This window comes from Agelaius tricolor, unplaced genomic scaffold, assembly GCF_023055355.1.
Source record: "Agelaius tricolor isolate 1412-34295 unplaced genomic scaffold, bAgeTri1.0.p SCAF_37, whole genome shotgun sequence".
Lineage (NCBI taxonomy): Eukaryota > Metazoa > Chordata > Aves > Passeriformes > Icteridae > Agelaius > Agelaius tricolor.
This window is the reverse complement of record NW_027269297.1, coordinates 4,520,050-4,541,667: the sequence shown is the minus strand read 5'-3', so window position 1 is coordinate 4,541,667 and position 21,618 is coordinate 4,520,050. Positions and strand designations below refer to the sequence as shown.

The 21,618-nt window shown below is 50.2% G+C and overlaps 1 protein-coding gene across 15 annotated transcripts in view; it reads right to left on the bottom strand.

Annotated features, from left to right (window-relative positions):
• The window catches only part of ZNF618 (zinc finger protein 618), a 149,737-nt gene that overhangs the window by 49,316 nt on the left and 78,803 nt on the right, over positions 1–21,618 (bottom strand). For 12 of the 15 annotated variants that reach the window (XM_071453585.1, XM_071453590.1, XM_071453588.1 and 9 more), the window contains exons 3-6: positions 20,016–20,272; positions 15,553–15,648; positions 12,475–12,552; positions 5,725–5,763 (exon numbers count right to left, since the gene is read on the bottom strand). In XM_071453585.1, coding sequence (XP_071309686.1) covers positions 5,725–5,763; positions 12,475–12,552; positions 15,553–15,648; positions 20,016–20,272 — 470 coding nt within the window. The remainder of the gene's footprint in view (positions 1–5,724; positions 5,764–12,474; positions 12,553–15,552; positions 15,649–20,015; positions 20,273–21,618) is intronic. The other 3 variants (XM_071453592.1, XM_071453596.1, XM_071453600.1) reach the window with 1 other exon arrangement.

Below are 21,618 nucleotides of genomic sequence, written 5' to 3'. Positions count from 1 at the left end.
AACCAAGAGACACAAAGAAAAATCAGGTTGTGTTATTTGGGATCAGTTGGATTTTGTAGGATGTGGCCCAGGAGTTTCCAGGCTGTGGGGCTGGTCTCAGTGAGCATTAATGGTCTCTGACAGCTGCTCCTGTTTATGCCAGGATTTCAGGCACAAGAGAAGGAGGCTGTCAGGGATGCTCTGGGCTTACAGACAGGATCTGTAGGCTGGGCTCTGAAGCATCTCCCAAAATAGGGAGGTCACTGGAGAGCTGTGCAGGATTAACCTGCTGCCAGGCTCAGCACTGGGATCTGCTTTTGAGGAACAGCACAAAACCCAGCTGTGCCTCTTGAACAGAACTGCAGGTACACAGGAGCAGGAAATGGAGACAGAAGGGCTGGGATCTACCAGCAAACCACCATGTGTGGTATTCCAGCCTGAATTGCCATAGGAAGAACAGCAGCAGCCCAGGCATGGAAGCAAGCAGAGCAGTAGAACTGGCTTGTAGTGGAGCTCTTTTTCCACCCTGTTTTCCTGCCCATCCCCCAGATGGTGTCAGAGTACAGCCTGGGAGCACAGCCTGCTTAAACTGCAGCTTGCTTCTGATGGTCCTCAAAAAAGGTGTCACCAGGGAAAAATCACACTCAACCCCCACTGTCAGCAAGCTGTCCTGGTTCAGCCAGCCTGACTGACACGCTGCAGATCAAGGCTCCCGAAAGCACATCCTGATTCTTCCCACTTTTAACAGTGCTTTATTTAAAGAATGGCAGGACTCTCCCCTAGAATATCAATCAGCACTGCTCCCCGAGACTCCGGAATTCTCCCCTGGAAGAAGAGCACTCATGAAGCTGCAGACCACTAACCAGACATACCTGAAATTAATACATCAGCTGTATTTTGAGACACCTTCAGCTTTTAGCAGTCCTTCCCTGCCCACTTCCCTGTGCATTTTCTGTTTCTTTCCCAGGGCACAGAACTGCAATCCAAGCGCTGTGCCCAGCACTAACTGGGCTGCAAGCCCAGGGACCTGCACTTTATTCCATTGACACTCACCCGTTTGTTGCCTCTGGCAAGTCACTCTCTTTCTGTCCTTCTGTTTCCTGCCTGCTTACAGAATTCCAAACTCCTCTGGGCAGTGACCCCAGACTCAGCCAGGCAAAGGGCTTAGAACTACCATGGACTGGGAGCACCACCTGCTATATCTGTTAACATTTGGTATTTTGGTATTGAAAGCCCTTTGCTGAGGTGAAATGAGGCAAGTGTCATAGTAACATTTGCCAGAGCAACCTGGGTTCTGCCCTGGGCTGGTCTGAAGAGGGAGAGCACTGTAAGAAAGAGCAGCAGTGAGCAGTCAGAGCAAAGCTCTGGTGCCTACACACACTCAGGTGAACTTCACAGACAACCCTAAAACTCAGCTCCCCTTCAAGCTCTGCAAGCCAGTTATGATTAAAGCCAGTTATGATTACTCTGAAGATGCTCCTGCATGTAAGCTCCTCTTTCCTACAGAAAAGGATGGTACCACACTCCAACAGGCTGAATGTTCCAGCCACAGAATCAGAGTCCCAGATGGGTTAGGGTTGGAAGGGACTCTAAAGATCACCTTGTTCCACCCCTGCCATGGGCAAGGACATCTTCCACTGTCCCAGGCTGCTCCAAGCCCCAGTGTCCAACCTGCCCTTGGGCACTGCCAGGGATCCAGGGGCAGCCCCAGCTGCTCTGGGCACCCTGTGCCAGGGCCTGCCCACCCTGCCAGGGAACAATTCCTAATTCCCAACATCCCATCCAGCCCTGCCTCCTGTGATTCTGTAGCTGTGTCCCCAGCCTGGGACATGTCACTGAACACAACCCACTGGACACCATCCACTGGACACACCCCACCCCACAGCCTGGCACAGTGCAAACACCTGATCAGGTGAGAGGAGCCCCTGCCTCAGCCCTGTCCCTGCCCCCACAGGGCCCTGGCCCCACTCCTGCCCCTGGGTTTATTCAGGACCTGTCCTGGTGCCAAGAATGTCCTATGGAATGTGAGCAGCAGGAGGGAGACTGTTTGTGCCAGTTTGTAACTCCCCTAAACATGACTGGAATTCCCATGGAGAATGAGAGCACAGACCCAGCCCAAACACCTTCCCTGAGGACTTCCCAGAGTCTGGAGCAAACCACACAGGCATGTGAGCATCTCAGAAAAGACTTCCAGACCCTTTTATGGGAACAGTCAGTGACCAGGTGTCAAACTAGCCACACCTGTCTAGGAAAAAATACTAAATTGAGAATTTTTTTCAAAATCACCCTCTTCTCTTCCTTGTCCCTGCCAGTTAAAGTTGGTAGCAGTCAGACAAGTCTCTTTAACACATTAGCACTGTGGGTTGCATTGTTTTCTTCTCTCTCTTGTGGGAATTGTGGTCTTGGACCATGAGCCAAGGCTCAAAAAGGGAGCTCCCAAAGCCATGCAGCAGTGTCCCTGTGAGCACATCCCCTCCTCACCACCACAGAGCTGTGGCTCTTCAAGAATGCATCCAAAAAAATAAAGGGAGTCCCAGAGACACCATCTATTGACTATAAACCCCAAAGACTCAAAATAACCAACTAAATGCAACAGTTTTTCCTCAAGTGAGTCTTCAAAGTGCTTTCCCAGCTGGAGAGTCTAAACACCACTGTCTCCTCTTTAGGCAGGCAGCGAACAAACAACAGCTCTCAGCTGAGTCCCAGCTGGCTCCACAGCTCCCTTCCTCCCAGGAAGAAAAAAGGCCAGGAAGGGCCCTCCCCAGGAGCCCCTCTGATCACAACCCCTCTTCTGAGAGCTGAAGGCAAGGGCACATTCCAGCACAGCCTCGCCCCCCTGTCAGTCCCTCATCCTCCTGCAGCCCAGGCTCACTCACACACCCAGACTTTGCTTCCCAGCACAGAGCTGGCTGCTCCAGGGCAGCCCAGGGGGCACAGCACAGGAACTGAACCACAGCCAGGTGCTCTGCACAGGCAGCAGCTGAGATGTCACCTGGCACACAAGGCTGCCTTCACCAACACCTCTTGGGTGACCGCTGGTGGCTGTGAGTAACAGCTGGCTCCAGCAAGTGACCATGGAAAAAATCTGATCAGCTTTTCCAACCCTGCAGTTTGTGATGTGAACACACATCACCAGTGTGTTGTAATGTTGTATAATGTAGTTATTATGTGAACTAATCCAGGGCCCCACTGCTGAGCAAGGGACTCCTCACTCACAGGTTCAGGATGGATGTAATCCATGCCCCACAGAGAAGCTCAAGAGAGAAAACAACACCTTCCTGTATCCCTTAAATACTGAGAAATTTTGGGAGAGGGCAGCAAACCATGCCTGGAGAGCCCATCAATATAGAGGTTTCCAAAGGGATAGAAATAGCAGAGGAAGATTGGAACAATGAAGACATCTGTAAGAGAGAGGGTGTAAACAGCCAGACTGGGTCACAGAGAAACAGTGCAGCAGCGGGCAAAGCAAAAATAGCAGGAAAGGAAAGATAAATAAGAAATTCCTAAAATATAATGAGGAGCAAACTGACAAGGAAACAAGAGAGCCATTGAGTGGAAAAATGAGAAGAGACATGCAGAAGCAATGAGGGTAGGCCAGGGATTTAACCCAGCCTCAGAGGGGAAGGCACAGGGAGAAAAGAAGAGAGCTGAGTTGTTTCACTGCAGCACAAGGAGGGAAGAGGAAGATGGCTCTGTCAGGAAATTACAACCATGTGCACTTAGGCACAGCAGCACTTGCCCAGCAGCCTCACATCCACTCTGGAGGACAGGGGACATGTCCAGGCTGTCCCTCCAGTAGGGCATGGCCATGGTAGATCCTTCTTCCCTACGCCACCATTCACCAGCTCCCAATTCTGCTGGCTTGGTTTTGCCTCCATCTCTTTCAGCTAGATGAGACTATTTTGGGATATGAGTGTGGCAGGTAAAAAGTAATTCCTGCCCAGGGGATGGGGCTGGACCCTGCACAAAGATGGAAGCATTTCCTGCCCCTCCTCCTGCTCCATCTCCAGTGCCACCACAGCATCTCCTTGGGAGCCAGGTGCAGGGAGCAGTTGTTTCTTGCTTTTCTCTCCCAGACTTCAGCCCATGATGTTCTCTTCTCCCCCTCTCTCCAGGACCCAGACACCACAGAAGAGGCATTTACATCCACAGAAATCCTTCTATAGCTCCAACAACACTGAGTCTGCCCACACAGCAAAGGTGTGAGCCCTCATGTCTTTTTCTCTCTTCATGCCTCACTCTGCCCTATCTTTTCCAGCCAAAAAAGTTCCCACAACAGGTGGGAAGACGAGAAGCTGACTTACAGAAAAAAACCAAATCTCTCTTTGCACAAGGTGGTTCCCAAGCTCTGTCAAAAGTACCCAATACTCAAACAGCAAGCCCAGGATGCACACAGCCTAGCCCAGAACATAGCCATGCCTGCCAGCAAAACTCAGAGCAAGGGAGCCAGGAGATGAGCCTGGAAAGCCTCAAAGTAAGTAAAACACCAACAGGCAGCTGAGCAATGACTGCAAGAGAGACACCAAAGGAGTGACAGGAGCCTGGGAAGGAGTTTCCATGCACAGAGCTGGACTCAGTCAAGGGAAAGGCTCAGCTGCAGAGCCCAGCCTCCCCTGTGAGCAGTACACTGTGTGTACACACTGATGTGGGATGGCTGCTTGCTACTGAGATGTTTCAGCTCAGGGCTGAGGATCTCCATTCCCCACCTGCAGTGAAGTCAGTCCTGCTTCCTTTTGCAGACAGAAAGCCAAGACCCCCTATGCTAATGCCAATTGTTCACCTATCACAGAACACAGTGAAGAAGGAGTTCAGAAAAGGTAGGCTGGTTGTACTTGTTATTTTTCTTTACTATTTATCTAACATTTCTATACCCACCCAGGGTAAGTTTGGTACTTCCAAGCTGCTGTCTGCAACCACCAATGTTGGAAACTTACCTTTCCAGTGGGAATCATGGCTCTCACCTAACACATAGCAAAACCCAGGTGGGCAGAGGCCTCGGGAGATCTCTGGTCTGACCTCCTGCTCAAAGCTGAGTCTGCTCCAAGCTCAGCCCTGGTTACTTGGGACTTTACCCAAACAACCTCAACCTCTCTTCTCTCCACTTCATGCCCACTATCTCTCAGTTTTATCACCGGGAACTGCCCGGCTCCACCTTCCCCCCACCCCTCACAGCGGCCATGAGCGTGTCCCCAGCTCCCTCTGGTGCCACCTCTGCCCTGGCCCTCTCTCAGCCCTGTGCCGGCTCTGGCTCTCCCTCCCCGGGGCTGGGGCACACACCCCAAACTGCAGGTTTAGGGTTTAAAAACCACACCGGGCTGGACGCCGCTAGAGGCTGGCGGTGCCCTGTCCCTCCCCGGCAAAGGAGGCAGGGGGAGCTCCGCTCATGGTCCCCTCACAGCGCTCACCGGGCAGCTCCCGGGGCACCGCGCCCCCTTCGCGGGCGGGACAGTGACAACGTCTGAGCTGCTGGACCGTGAGGGGCGTCCCCGTGCCTGACAGACCCCCAGGCCGTGAGGAGCGGCCCCGCCGTGCCGTGAGACCCTTAGCGGTGTCCGCAGCCCCGCCGTGCCCGTCCGCTCTGCCCCGCCGCCGCCATCTCCGCGGCGGGGCCGCCCCCTGCCGGCCGCCTGCGGTACGGCCCCGCCGCAGCCCCGGCCCCGCGGGACCCTCGGGGAGCGGGACCCCTGCCCGGCCCGGCCCGGCCCGGCCCGACACATCCGGCCCCTCGCGCCCCGCTGTACTTACTGCCTTGTGAGGCTCCTTCCCCTGAGGCAGCTTCGGTGTCTGCAAAGAGAAAAAGCAGCGCTTAGATCCGCCGGCCGCGCTGCCCGGCCCCCACCGCCGCCCCGCTCGCTCCCTCGCTCTCCTCTCCGCCGCTCTGCCCGGCCCCTCACGGCACGGAGCGGGCCCTGAGGGGCTCACCGGGACTGCGAGGGCAGACATGGCCAACAAGGGCTCGTGGTCATATAATGGTCTGGGCTGGAAGGGACATTAAAGCCTATCTCGTTCCACCCCCTGCCATGGGCAGGGACACCTTCCACTATCCCAGGCTGCTCCCAGCCCTGTCCAGCCTGGCCTTGGGCACTGCCAGGGATCCAGGAGCAGCCCCAGCTGCTCTGGGCACCCTGTGCCAGGGCCTGCCCACCCTGCCAGGGAACAATTCCTAATTCCCAATATCCCATTTAGCCCTGGCCTCTGGCAGTGGGAGCCATTCCCTGGGTCCTGTCCCTCCATCCCTTGTCCCCAGTCCCTCTCCAGCTCTCCTGGAGCCCCTTCAGGCCCTGGCAGGGGCTCTGAGCTCTCCCTGGAGCTTCTCCTCTCCAGGTGAGCACCCCCAGCTCTCCCAGCCTGGCTCCAGCCCCTGGAGCAGCTCCATGGCCTCCTCTGGACACAATTTTTTAACAGGCAGGTGCTGTGAACCAGGAAAGCAAAAGGCAGACAGTGCACCCGGCTCTGCTCCCGTGGGATTTGGCACAGCCGGCTCCACCACCATGCCTCCCTCCACAGGTAGTGATGGCAAAGCCTCCATGAGAGATGGGCTACAAGAATTCCCTCAGGGTGATTCTATCCTGAAGGCAGGGTGATTCTATCCTGAAGATTCTATTGCTGAAGGCAGATGGGAAAAGAAGGGAGAGAAAGCTCCCTCCACTGTCGTGTGTGGGACTGCAAGAAGCACATAGCAGAGATCATGTTCAAGCCCTAAATGAATGCAACAGGCAAAGCTGCGAGCTGGAAAACAAACCCCAAAGTTACAAGTCAAGTATCATAAACAATTAGAATTTCTAAGCCAGTTTGAAGTGTTTCATATTCATCCTAAATTACATACACTGTATGTCACATTATCTAATAATGTAACTGCCTTGCAAAATATTCCATATGTCTGTTGGAATGATGCTTGCACTGCACTGGAAACCACAGCTGCAGAATGGCACAGCCTTTTTGAATTTAAAATTTTCAACCTTAAGTAATGAGCACTGTTTGCATTTAATTACCTTATTTCTTAAAAATAATAAAAACAAACTATTGTGAGTTTGTGAATTTGTACATTTCTACTTGATTAACCTGCCTGATTAGGTCATTCTTCTAGGCAACGGTATTAATTTGGCACAACTTCATAAACTCAGGGGCCAGATCAGAAACCCTCAGTGATAGTGGAGAACCTCGACAGCAAAGCCCAGGATTTTTCCACAGCTGCTACTTGTTTGAATTCTCACCCATCATTCAGGGAAAAGCAGCTATGGCACAATAGATTTATGCAAAATGCTGTCCTGGTGTTCACAAGCAATAGCATGAACAAATCATAAAAGATATGCACTATTTAAATAACTTTAAAAAGTACTTTAGTCAAATTTAACAAGAATCAGGCAACACACAAAATTTGAGGAACAGCCATTTCTGAACTGTGTCAAGAAATGTTGTTACTCTTAGTCATAGATAGACTAAAGTATTAATGAATTTAAAAATTACCAACTAAAAATCCCCTTACAGCCCACTCTATATCACCTTTGAGGTCAGACCAAGTAATTCCAGTTGTGAAACAAAAGACACATTTCTGAGAAAGTTGCAAAAGTCAGTAAGAACAGGGAGGTGGGCAGGGAAGCTGGAAAATGGGCCAGTTAACTCCTCTGTCCCAAGAAGCTTTCTGCATCTCATTTGAGTATCTGCTGCAGACTGGGAAATGTGCACGGGAAAATGGATCTTGGGATGCAGGGCAGAGGGCAAAAAACCTCCCCAAAATAATCTGATATTCTCAGTAACAAATAAACAAATGAACCTCAACTTTCCTTGGCTCAGATACACCATCTCTCCTCAGGGATGGTTATTCCTCTACTAGTTTTCTACTCCTTACCTCAAAATCCTTTCAGTGACAGAACCACTTTAACTCAGACTCCAAAAAATGTGCACTTTGGAAAAAAGGATTTTTCCATATTCACCATTTGAATGAGTCATCTTCCTTTTCATATTTTTTAAATTGAGCAGAACCCATTCTTGGAAAACATTAATCTGAAACTTGAAAAGCTTTGAGAAGTTTTTAGCTGGTGAAACTCAAAACTTGGCCTGAAGAATCCAGCCCCGCTCAGAGCATCCAGGATCTGTTCTGGTGAGGGCAGCTCAGCCCTCAGCTGGCACAGCCCTGTGGGGAGGACACGGAGAGCTGAGGGGCTTGGAGGGAGGCAATGCAACAACTTATAATGTAAATAAATAATAATGAAAAACAACTTCAGCAAAATCATCAGTCAGCCCAGAAAAGCTTATCTGGAAACAGAGAACTTCCACCAATTCTTGGGTTAGAGGCGATATATCCTGCGAGGGTTAAACTTGAGCCTTGCTATTTTCTTTCTCTGCTTTTGGAAGAATTCTCCTTTGGGTACAAATCTCCCTTGCTTGGCCTCAGCCCAGAGGTTTATAAATTTGCTGTTTGAAAGTCTAATAAAGCAATTTCAGCCTTTTTTTTTTTTCTGAGTTATCTAAAAGTGAAATAATTTTCCTGACTCAAAACATGCAGATGCTTTGCTGCTCATGTTGCTTAAACACGACCCAACTGTACAAAGCAGAACTTTCTAGCTGACTAACTCCTGAAGGCAATCCAAACCTTTTAATGACCTGAAAAACCCCACACAGCTAAAATAAAAGCACCGTAAGCAAAACATTTTTAAGCCCTGGGTTGCGTGTAGGCGAAGCAGTAACATTTGGGACAGAGCCTTCCATCGGCACCGGGAACGCGCAGCCCCTCCGCTCCAGCTGAACTCCAGCAGGAGAAGGAGCCGGGATCCTGCAGGGCTGCAGAGCAGCTCACAAAGGAGCCTTTCAGCTCCACAACATAACTTTTTTGTTGGGTTTCTTCTTTATTTTATTTGTGAGTTTTGGGGAGGCAAAGGGGAAGGAACACAACCTTTTCCTTTGTTCCTTGATGAAACATAGCGGGGAAATTTCTTACCTACGTTTCTGGTTCTTTGCAGAACCCTTAGACAGGGATTTCCGTGCCTTGATCTTGGCTTTCGGGAGAAAGCAGAATGGGAACTTGTTCCTGCAAGGCAGCACGTCCTGAAGCAGAGCTGCCTCAGCCCTTCTGCAAACTGCCAGAGCAGTCGCTGCCTGAAATTCTCCAGCTAATGCTCAGCACCACAGGGAAGGCTCAATAAACAAAGAAAATGCCCTGTTTTATAACATAAACTCCCCTGCTCCTGAAGGCAGACAAGAAAAGAAATCAGCCTCAAGAACACGGGTCACCTCCAACGCAGCTTGTCTGCTACAGAGAGCTGGAGTGGAGGCAGGTGCAGCTATAAAAAAATCCAGAAAATTTCTCAAAAAAATGCTCATTGCAAAGAAAAATGTGATGTTGCCAGGGTGAAACTCTTCATGTGGAACTGAACAGCTCAAAGGATGAGAAGACAGCAAGTTCTGCAAAGGGCAAAACAAGTAGTGGATAAGGACAGATTGATTGCACGAGCAGAGAGGGTGACAGACCTTCCCCCTGCTATAAGGCTCAGGTGGGCCCTGGACACAAAAACCAGCTCAGAAATAACCCAGATCAAAGCAAGGACAACTAGAGGCCCCAAACCTTGCATTTTGTGTCACTGAGTGGTGACAGACAGGCTGATGACACAAACGTTTTGTTCTGCCACAGAGGTCCAAAGCAGATCTCTTTCTCTGCTCTCTCTTGGCCTGAGCCTTTTCTGTCTCCTGCTCTGTCACCTGCAGCACCATCCCAGGGCCCGTTAGTGACACAGGAACCACACAGACAAGGAGAGAGCAGAGGCCTGGGATGGGGTATATCCTTCAGCAAATCACAAACAGCAGCTCTTGCTGCTGGAATGGGCAAAAAACCTAAAGAGAAGAAAGGAGCCTCAGTTTGTTCTAGCTCCTCTGATGCTGAGCTGGGGTGTCTTCCAGGATGAGTCCAGCTTTGGGAAAGGCAGATGTTATGTGACTGATGGGTGGCCAGCCCTTGGGAAAACCATGGCTGGCACCATCCTGCCAAAAGGGAATCCAGGTTCTGCCACTGCAGCCCGGCTCCCCCCTTTCTGCCCAGCCAGAAAGAAACGACTGAAAGATTCAGGACTGGAGTTTCTGGCAGCTGAGAACTGCATGGACTGGGCCAAGGGAGCTCACATGGCAGTGCTTCGAGGAAAGCAGCCCTGGGAGAGCTGGCTGCCAGTGCCCTGGCACTGGATCTGAGACACAGACTGGAGATCACTGGAGAACAGCAACGTGCAGGGTTACACCCTCAGTGCAGCCATCCCACCATGTTATCCTGTTTGTCCCCTGGGGCAGCACCAGCCCCTTCTCCTCTGTGAAGCCTTGGGGCAATAAAAGCATCTTTCACAAAAATCCCCTTCACTCCTGCAGTCTTCTGCCATCCCAGCACCATTCCTGATCCGGTCCTTGCACAACTCACACTGGATAATACCACACAGGGCTTCCCTCCAAAAAAATCCTTCCTTCTTTTTTCCTACCCGTCCTTAACCTTTCACTGCAGGTTATTCCTCTGCAGCCAGGCACACTCTGCCCAGTACCTCAGCTCCCTGGGAGAATCCCGCTGCCAGAGCTGCATCATGTTTGCAGTTTCATTTCTTCCTGAAGAGTGTAGATGAATAAATAACTCATTTGTATTTTTATTGTCTTAAAGCAATTTGAATGCACTTTAAATGTAACTACTACATGAATCCACTTACAGTAACATAAACCAACACTTTCTAAGTATGAAATACAGATATAAATTCTGCTTCTCCATCACTGATGTGAGAACTAATGATAAATTTCCACATTCAGAATTTTGAAAATTTTCATCTTCTGCAACTACACATGACAAAGACCTTGGAAGCAAAAGGTAAAGTCATGTCTCCACTGAGTTCATGTCAAAACTATGGATATCAAATGTACAGGTCTATGTTGATGCATCCATATAATTTAATATATTGCTTAATTTTATTATCAAAATATAAATGAATACAAATTAATTAGATCACACACTAGGAGGTGACATCATACTAACAGAGCTCCTAAAATTCCAGCTGAATTAAAGATCCCATGGTGCTTGGGGAAGAGAAGTAAAATAAAAGCAATCCTTGTCCCACATTTAAATACTACAATTATTATTGCAAAATTGTTGCAATGCTGTGATGTAATGGTGAAGCATATCCCTGTTATTTTAGGATTTTTTTCCTTAAGCTGCAGAGTGAAGCTACTCGAAGCTACATTTAAAGGACTTTAAGGAATTTTGTTGGTATTTAGAAAAGAAATACCAGCATGGAAAAACAATTCAGAAGTAGAGAAGCAGATCTGTGATATTAAACAGCACACAAGGAATATGCAACCATGCAACTAAGGATGTGTTATGAGACTGTGACAAACTCTGAGCAGTTAAGGATGAACACTTCTCAGCTGTGCACGTGCTGACTTTTGAGAGTTTGAGCATTTAAAACTGGATATTAGCCTTCATTATTCCTGGATTTTCAACCACTGGTTACACCTGAGGAGCTAAAGCAGATGCTCCTGCCAGCCTGGCACAGTGACTCCAGTGCTCACCTCAGGGACAGGAGACAAACCCAGAGAAAGGCTCAGGAGGAGCTGGTTTGCAGTCCCTGCTGTTCTGGTATTTCAGAGCTCCAAATCCTGCAAACTACACTTTGATTGAATAAACCACCTCAAACTTTCACATTTCTGCAATTAAGCAACATTGGATTGCTCAGTCTTACAGAAAACCCAGATCAAGCCACTCCTGACCAAGCACGAGACCTTTCACGCACACAGTGCACTTGGGAAGTGACCTCAGCTGACAGCAGGGGCACAGGGGCAGCTCAAGGAGCATTTTGATTTGAACATAAAAATACAGCAGTCACAATGCCCATATCTGATTTATATCCTCCCAGGCTGACTTCTCAGGGGTGGATGGAACTCCCAGCTGGGCAGGAGTGCAGAGCACCTCAGGGAGATGCCACCACACTGCTGGCACGGGGACCTGCCAAGCAAAACTCTGTGATCTGAGCTCCCCCTGCACACAGGGATGCCCTCAACAGCCCTGGGCAGTAAATACTGCCCTGAACAAGGGAGCTGCTCCTGACCTGGTGAGAAATATTGCTGAACTTAAGAGCCACAAAGCTGAGACATCCCCAATGTTTATCACTGGGCCCCTCTCAGGGGGACAGCCCAGAGAATTACTGGTGACCAGGGAAGCAACAGAGCAACCTTCAAGACCTTCTTGAAAATAGACCTAAAATCACAGAATCTCCTGGAGGGAACCCTCCAGGATCATCCAGGTGTCCAACCCCTGTCCCTGCCCAGAGCCCCCAGCAGCCCCAGCCTGGGCATCCCTGGCAGCGCTGCCCAAAGGCTCCTGGAGCTCTGGCAGCCTCGGGGCCATGCCCATTCCCTGGGGAGCCTGGGCAGTGCCAGCACCCTCTGGGGGAAGAACCTTGCCCTGAGCTCCAGCCTGACCATCCCCCGGATCTGCATTATCCCAGAATTCCCAAGATTGCAGCAGGACTGAGATACCTCTGTGTGCTCGCACATGGGTCTGGAAACAGTTGTAATACTTGTACTTCTTCCCACATATTCCACACTCGTAAGACCCTGAAAAACAAGAGAGAGAAGCACACATCACCATGAGAGATCAGGGAAAACAGCCTCCCTGCACACTGGTCCATAAACTGCGAGCAAAAGAGTGCACTTGACAGCAAAGTAATTTTTGGACGGTTCATGGAGATAAATGCAGGAAATCACTATCCCAGACACTATTCTGTCTGTCAGCCTTATTTAAGATTCCAAACTTACATTTTCAGTGTATCTTTTTAACTTTGCTAACGTGAAAGGGCCACTCTCAAAATAGCCTGACTTATAATTTTATAATAATGACTAATGTTTCCTATGGACAGAAATAACCTTGAATTACTTTTCAGTAAGTTCCTAGTAGCTGGGAAAAAATCCTTTTCAACTGAAAAAAGAAGGCAATATGTTATCTTGAGGCTTGGAGTTTTCAAAATTTCTCAAGAAATGCACAATGTACAAATTTCCCAAGAAACCCACAGAGATTTGGTAAATATCCACCCAGAGGAAACCAAATAGATACAAATAGAACTTTTGCCCTTTTTAAGGAAAAGCACATGACCACAGTAGTCCCTCTTCTCAATTTGTGTCTCTAATTCCAGAAAACACACATCTGCAGTCATTTGAAATGAAACCAGAGGAAAAGAGCTGGGAGAACCATTTGTAATGATGAAGTTATGCCATGAATTTAGACTCTTTTGTTATTGAACAGGCAGACAGAAATTTCCTTAGATTTGTTACTTGAGTTGATTCAATCTCTTTTTTTCCTACTTGACTTTGCTGCACAATCTATAAATTCACTTTCCAGGCTCTTATTTGCAGAATGCACTGCATTTTTTAACTGTCCATCAGAGCTGTGGAACTGGGATCCCCTCGGTGCTCTTTGGAGAGGGTGAGAGCATCACTTGACTGAAGAGGAGGTGGGAGAAAAAAAGGACTGAATTAATTTGGTATGAATGCAGAATTTCATTTCCATGCACCTTTCCTCACACAACCTTGAAACAATCTTTTCCTGACCATGCCAAACAGCAAAACTCAGGGAGGAGCCACAAACAAGAATAAAACCATTGACACACACCCAGATAAACATTCCCAAATGCATTTCACAGCAATACTCACCTGGAGCTACTCAAAGTGAGCTCTAGCCAGGAACAAACCCAGGCTGCAGTCTGAACACACTATGCCCGTGGTCCTTTTTCCCCTTCCCATGTCCCATTCTTACTACTTGGGAAGAAAACACCCCCCTGAGAGTGCCAGAGCCCTGAGCTCCCTGCCCATCACTGATAGCACCACCTGGGGCTGTGTCCTGAGCTGGGGAGGCTCCTTTGTCACTGATGCTGAAAGAGGCCACTCGCCACAGTCTGATACACCAGAGTACCCAGCTGAAAAAATGCTCCCATATTCTGATAGCACAGGCACTTGGCTGTATCTGATCTGCTCCAGAGCATTTTTATTATCATAGCTCACTGTATTTTATATAGATATGTATTTTATATAGACTGTGGGACAGTCACCACCTGTGGTCACTCCACACAGGCTGCCTGTGAAACCCGGGCTGTCAGCAGCGTCTGCCAGCCCTCACTCACTCCTGTGCTCAAGGACTGATTGTTTTCACCACCAACCTCCACTATGCTCTTATGAAAACTCTTGGAGCTGGAGCCCCAAAGCAGCAGATGAGAGCACTCACCATGCCCTGGGCCCTGCAAACAGGAGCCCTGAGCACAGCTGAGGTTCAGCTGAACCAACAGCAGGATGTGACTGATGCCCACCCACATCCCCACAGTGTTGGCTGCACATGGAGTCCTGGGAAGAGTTGGAATGGCTCCAGAGGAGGCCACTGAGTTAATCACAGGGCTGGAGCTCTCAGAGCCCCTGCCAGGGCCTGAGGGGTCTCCAGGAGAGCTGGAGAGGGACTGGGGACAAGGGATGGAGGGACAGGACACAGGGAATGGCTCCCACTGCCAGATTGCAGGGCTAAATGGGATATTGGGAATTAGGAATTGTTCCCTGGCAGGGTGGGCAGGCCCTGGCCCAGGGTGCCCAGAGCAGCTGGGGCTGCCCCTGGATCCCTGGCAGTGCCCAAGGCCAGGCTGGACAGGGCTGGGAGCAGCCTGGGACAGTGGGAGGTGTCCCTGCCATGGCAGGTCCCTTCCAGCCCAAAGCATTCTGTGATTCTGTGAGTTGGTGCAAACAGGTCAAACACAGTGAGGGGCTGTAGGCTGCATTTTCTGCCCCCTTTTTATTGTATTTCCTACTTCCTCTGGAGACAGTCTATGGCACATAAATGCACTGTGCAGTTCTCCAAGAAGCTCAGCTGTGCAGGTAACTGTGCAGTGCCTTCCCTCTGCACTGTGAACCCAGCAGGGGCTGCAGCCCTCGTGCAGGGGCTGTGCTGGACACCAGGGGCAGGAGCTGAGGAAGGAGCTGAGGGACCACGTGTGCCAGTCCAGGGCTTTTGTGCAGGTGTCCTGGAACTGGCAGGTCTCAAGTGGAACCCAGGGAAGGTTGGAGTCAACTTTGAGGGGGACACCTGCACTCACCCTCTGCCCACAGGTGGTAGAGCAGTGGCCCAGGAGCACAGGGACTTGGGGAGGGTGTGAGGGAGGTGTGTTACAGACCTGAGGCAGAGACACAGCTCAGCAGCCACAGCTGTGTGCTCAGCTCACCACAGGCCCTTACGTTAGAGAAAGGAGGGGTGACTTGCCACAAAAAATGTGTTGTTAGAGGGGAGGAAAGGTTAAGAGGAGGAAGAAGGACTTCACTGTGCCTTAAGGCCTTGCAGAGAACATGCCCAGGTGGCCTTGGACACCAGCAGTGAGGTCCTTGTCACTCAGGGTGTGTCATGCAGGTCCCAGCTGGTGGCAGCAGGAGGGGAGGTGGGGAAGGTTTGGGGTTAGTTGGTGCACTCAATTGGGCCAGGCTTTTCCTGAGCCTTGCAGCTGGAATCTGGGCAATGCACCCATTGCTTCCAGAGCTTCCTTTGCTCCCTGAGCCCTGGTTAGAGTTTCACACCCTTCCATCACATACCGGACGTGTATCTCAATGCATGGTCAAAAATCCAGGTCCCTGAATATCGATTTCGTGTATATCCAACGGAAGAGTCACGTTCCACTGCTTTTCCATCTAAATTGTGCAAAAAGAAATCAGAAAAAAGCCCTTAAAGTGGATGCATTTCCAAGGAATAATGATGGCTGAAGCCTATTAAAAATTTCCAAGACCCATCTGTCCCTGTGGCTTCCTGACAAGATGTCAGAGGTCTCACAGAATTTCTTAAGGCTTCTGCAGTACTATTTTACTTCACCAGGGAGAATCCAAAGTGCTCTTGAATTTCATATGCTGAGCAGCTCAGCAAGTGAAATATCAGCACCATGGCATGAACCCAATGTGTGCATGGGAGGTGGACAGAGAGGCTCAGAGCAGAAGGATTCTCTCTTCACTCTGTCTCAGAAACATTTCTGGTTTAATGCATTACTGGAAAAGTCCTCTCCAAAATGTTCCTTGTAAAGCACCAGATTGGGAGAGCAGATTGAGAGCTTAAGGAGTCTTGTGTCAAACTTTTCCTGATCAGCTCACAGATAACTCAGTCTTCCAGGACACAAATACTGATCTGATGCTATTCCCAACAGGAGGAAATGATCCACATCTGATAAACAGTCTCCCCCTCTTGCTCCCCATTTGCAACACAAGTGCCCTTTGCTTTTCCTCTCCTCTCCAGACAGCTCCATGGGACTCCTGTGCCTGTCTGCCCTGACTTCCCTGCCCTGAGAAGTATCCATGTGCTGTGGCTCTTCAAGTGCCCCTGGCCTGAGGTCAGCATGTGAATCTTGCCAGAAGAAAGAAGAAAAGAACAGGAAATGTGGCACCCCTGAGCTATGCAGGGCAGGAGCCCCCACCCCAGGGCTGGGACACCTGGGGTACTGTGGGGGTCCAGGGGGGTGCAGGGGGGAGCAGGGGATCCCCAGCAGCTGCAGCTGACAGGAGCCAGCTGAGAGCCAACATCTCCATTGGCTTCCTCTGCTTGGGATGCCAGAGAGGGACCCCACAGGACTGAAAGACTTCTGTGGAAAAGCAGCTGAAAGGAAAATGGTCCAAACCCACCAACAGCTCTTTGGCTGGGGACTGTGGCCACTGTCCCAAACCATCCCACCCAGTGCAGCCCCTTCCGGCCCCCACGGGGTTTGGGATGCTCCACACGGATGGAGGCAGAGTCTGGAGTGCCAGGAGAGACAAGAGCTGGGGCAAACAGAAGGCTAAAAACACAAGGCCTGGTTTGATGTAAACACTGCAAGGGAGTAGCAGCATCTGAGCTGGGAATCCCTTTTATAAATTGCTCCAAGTAACAACTAAAATATAAATAGAGCAGATGTGTGACTCAGAAAAGAGACATAAATCTTGTAATGTGCATTTCAGCCACATCCCAAAGCTGAGCCCTGCAGGAAAACTGTCACTTGGAGCCACGTGGGACCCTTCAGCACCATGGTCCCAACTCAGACACATCTCCTGTTTAACCAACTGTCCCCAGCAGCCCCTGAAGGGAGACAGGCTGGGGGTTGGCAATTCCACACAGAGGAGAGGGGTTCATTCACTCCTGAGTCACCACTTCATCAGGATTTGCTATTAAAACAACCATTTTCAACACCTCCAGTCTCAGCTGCCCCAATGAAGGTGAATAAAATCCTACCAAAGCCTCCCCTGTCTGCATGGAGGAGGGGATTCAGATCCAGGGCTCCCAGCTCCCAGGGCAAGGAAAGCTCCTGGAAGTGCTGGGAGCAGCAGCAGAATCACAAAGCCTTTGCTTCAGAGGCAGGAGGCACCAGCAGCATCAGCAGGTCACACTTCTGGGCTGCTCCAGTGCAGCAGCTGGAATGGCCAGTGAAGAGCTGGAGTGGCCAGTGAAGAGCTGGAATGGCCAGTGGAGCAGCTGTAATGGCCAGTGGAGCAGCTGGAATGGCCAGTGAAGAGCTGGAATGGCCAGTGGAGCAGCTGGAATGGCCAGTGGAGCAGCTGGAATGGCCAGTGAAGAGCTGGAATGGCCAGTGGAGCAGCTGGAATGGCCAGTGAAGAGCTGGAATGGCCAGTGGAGCAGCTGGAATGGCCAGTGGAGCAGCTGGAATGGCCAGTGAAGAGCTGGAATGGCCAGTGGAGCAGCTGGAATGGCCAGTGAAGAGCTGGAATGGCCAGTGGAGCAGTGGCACACGGGGCACATTCCTGGTGTGAGGTACCCTGGTGTGTGCAGAGATGGGCACAGTGCCTGTGTGTGATGCCCATGAGGGACAGAGGGGACCAGGTGGCAGAGCTCAGCAAACACAAGGAGCTGGGCACCACGGGCTGTGCACACAGCACAGGACCCAATGGCCACACAGGAGGTACTCAGAGCCACCTCCCCAAAAATGAGGGTCATGTGAATGGCAGACAGGGGCACTTCCAGGGCTCTGTTCACAAAGGAATTGGCACCAACCCCATCACCTGCAGACCAAACTGCCTTTAAAGAAGCCCAGGCTTTACAATGACCAATACAATGTGTGTTCCACTAGAAAATGCCCTTCCAGACAGAAACTCTCCAGTTTATATGGCTTTCAACCACCACTTGTGACTGGTCAGTGAATCTGTCCCTCTCCCCACAGTGTCCATACATTTTGAGTGTCCCTTCACACCAGTCTGTCCCCAACGCTCTCCACAGGGACAACACAGAATCACAGTAACATGGAACAACCTGAACTGAAGGGACCCACAGGGATCCCCCAGCCCAGCCCCTGCCCCTGTCCCTGCCCAGACCCCCCAGCAACCCCAGCCTGGGCATCCCTGGCAGCGCTGGCCAAAGGCTCCTGGAGCTCTGGCAGCCTCGGGGCCGTGCCCATTCCCTGGGGAGCCTGGGCAGTGCCAGCACCCTCTGGGGGAAGAACCTTGCCCTGAGCTCCAGCCTGAGCTGCCCTGGCCAAGCCCCAGCCGTGCCCTGGCTCCTGTCCCTGTCCCAGAGCTGTCCCTTGCAAGGAGCTGCAATCCCTGCTGAGCTCTGCCCTCAGTCTGCTCTGCTGCAGCTGAACAATCCCAGTGCCCTCAGCAGCTCCTCACTGGTTTCCCCTCCAGTCCACCCAAGTCAGCCAAGAGCAAAAGCCCCCTCCCCACTGCACAGCCACACAGCCAAGCTGAGCTGGAAACCAGCATTGCCAGGGGACACCGACTGCAGAGCAGCTGCTGCTGCCCAGCCAGGAGCTGTGGGGAGAAGAGGGTCCTGTGGGACAAACACCCAAACTGCAGATGCTTTCACCAAGAGCTGGTGGCCGTGGCTGGAGGAAAAGCTCCCATTGTTGCACATCAGTCATAGCTCCACCTCTCCCTCCCAGGGCAGCAGGGATCAAGCTTTGCCCATGTAAGGATCAAGAGTTGCAGAGGCACAAAAACTCTGAAAATACACAGAGTATTTCTTCCAAATTGTAAAATCTTTATGTCAGAAATAGTTTTGGACTTTTTAGGCTTTCCCTAGACCTGCACAGACAGCACTGACCTCCTGCCCTGGTGTCCTTAGTGGCTGTCCTGTGGTGGAAAAGGAGGACAGGAAGGACAACGATGCTTCTGAGACAATCACCAGCTAAGGACATCTCCTGGGTTTCCTTCCAGCAGTATGGATAATGATCAACAAAACCCAGGAGAAAATCCAACATCAATTCCTCTTTCCTCTCCTCCTGCAGGACAAACAAAACCCCAAGTGCAATGCTGGGCAGCTCAAATCAGCTTTCTCCTGAGTCCCTTAAAGGAAACCTGGTCCAATTGCTCTTTCTTCTTTTTATTAGCAAGTGTCTTTGGATCTCAGAGACACTGCAGGGACCTGCTCCAGGCCAGGGACAACAGAGACAGTGCAAGAGCGGTGCCTTGCCAGGTTCCCACAGGAAGCCCCTTCCCTGGAGCAGGAGGAGAGGACAGTTTGATGTTCACAGAAAAAAGAAAAAGCTTCTTCTCATCACAGCAGGAGGTAGGGTAGGGACAGGAAGCCCTGTTTTGAACAGGGCACATCACAGCCAGCCCAGAGTCAAAAGTATTCCCACAACTGAGAAGTGATCAGGAAAACAAACAAACAGCAACCTGTAAAACCTGCTCTTGAGCTCCAACTCATTTACGGAAAGCATCCACATTCTTCAGAGCAACTTTCCTCAAAACATGTCATCAGGTTCTCAGGCTTTCCTTTCCAAGTTCCTCATCTGTGTCAAACACACCCCCAGCCCTGGGCTCACCAGGTGCTGCAGGTGACTGATGGGCAAGTCCCTGAACATGCCAAAAGAAGATAAGGAGCTTTTTCTTTCAGATCTTGGCTGAGCCTTTAGGGGCAACCAGATGCAAACAGACACAGAAGGTCAATAATCCTGACCCAGAACCCCAAGACTGATGTTCACCCCAGCTCTGGGCCCTCCAGCAGAGCTGAGTGTCCAGGCACAGCTGTCCAGAGCCTCCCCCTGTCCCCACAGCCCCTGAGGGAATGGTGGCCCATGCCTCACCGAGCGTCTGCTGGTTGCGCACGCCGCCGATGACCACGCAGATCTCCGCAGGCACATCCCCCGGCCCGTCCTTGATGTTCTTCTTGGAATCTTTGGTGTCATCCTGCCAGATCACCTCCTCAATGTAGTCATCTGGTACCTCTGTCTTCACTTTCACCTCAGTCATCATTCCAGCCTCTTCACTGGGGGAGGACTGAGATGTCACCGAGTCGGAGCCCTCGGCTTTGGGGCTCTGTGGGCTCCTCTTCAAACACTCCCTGAGGGGGAAAGAGAGGAGACAATGTGAATCCTCAATGCCAAGTGCTCTTTTTGTCATCACCAGGACCTAATTCAAGGTACTCTGGTTTATGCAGGATATTTAAAAGAAGTATATTAATGTATGTCTGCCATACATGATAAGTAATTAAAATTTAACTGGACAAAAGCGATAAATAATGAAAATAACCTTAATCATCACAAACAACAGTAGTGCTCATAAACACACTGGATCCCTAAAGAAGAGCACAGAACTTGCCCTGGTTGCCAGCAGGCCACAGGCACAGCTCCAGCACTTCTGCCTGCAGTGTTTTGCCAACACTGGTCCATACACACAAAGCCATAATCTCCTGTGGCACTTGGGGACATGGGTCACTGGTGGACCTGGCACTGCTGAATTCAGTTTGACTTGATGATCTTCAAGATCTTTTCCAACCTAAACGAGTCTATGATTCCCTGACATTTTTAATTTGGAGCAATCTCCACCCTCCATCGCATCCTCTCTTTTATCCCTTCAAGCAACCTGACATCCCCTGGTATTCAGAGGCTTTACTGAACATACACAGGGCTGATCAAAGGGGATCATCTGGAGGATGAGGATATTTAGGGAGACTACCACGTTATGGACAGATACAACTGTTTGGGATGCCAGGGAGAGCCTAATAGAGGAGGAAAGGCAGAGGGGCTCCACTGTGCTCAGACCAGGTTAAATAGCATGTGTTTTCATCTGGGAAAGAGGAGCTGGGAATTCTGGGAGAAAACAACCTAAACAAATATTCAAAACCCTTTAAGAAAAGGAAACTGGACACCTCAAAGCTGTAAAACAACATCAACAGGTGCTGTGGTGGCAAAAGGCAAAGGGGGTGTGAGCCCACCAGACAAGGATGTGGGAATAAGCCAGTGGAGCTCCTTTAGCAGCACTCATTATGGACCCCCAATTTTTTATACTGGTTATTAATACACTCCACCATGCAATACAAAGATAAAATAATTGCTGGTTCAGTTTGTGCAGAAATCAGAACTAAATATATAATGGCTCAGACTACCCAGAAACAGAAACCACTGTGACATATTTAGAGTCATGTAAACATTGGGAACAGCCAAAGGTATTTGAAAATTTTTTAGGCAGAAGTAACAAAATGAAAAATAGGCTGAACTTATAGATGATCATTAGATTGTGCAACAGTGACAAAGAAAAAAATCCCATTGCTTGGAACATCATAAAGTTTGTCAGGACAAAGTATGAATTACAATGTTAGAGAACCAACAACTGCAGTGGTTTCTGACACAGGTTATGGAGCTCACAGAGGAACCAGGATGGTGCAACTGGAGGTGAAAGTGTGGAGCT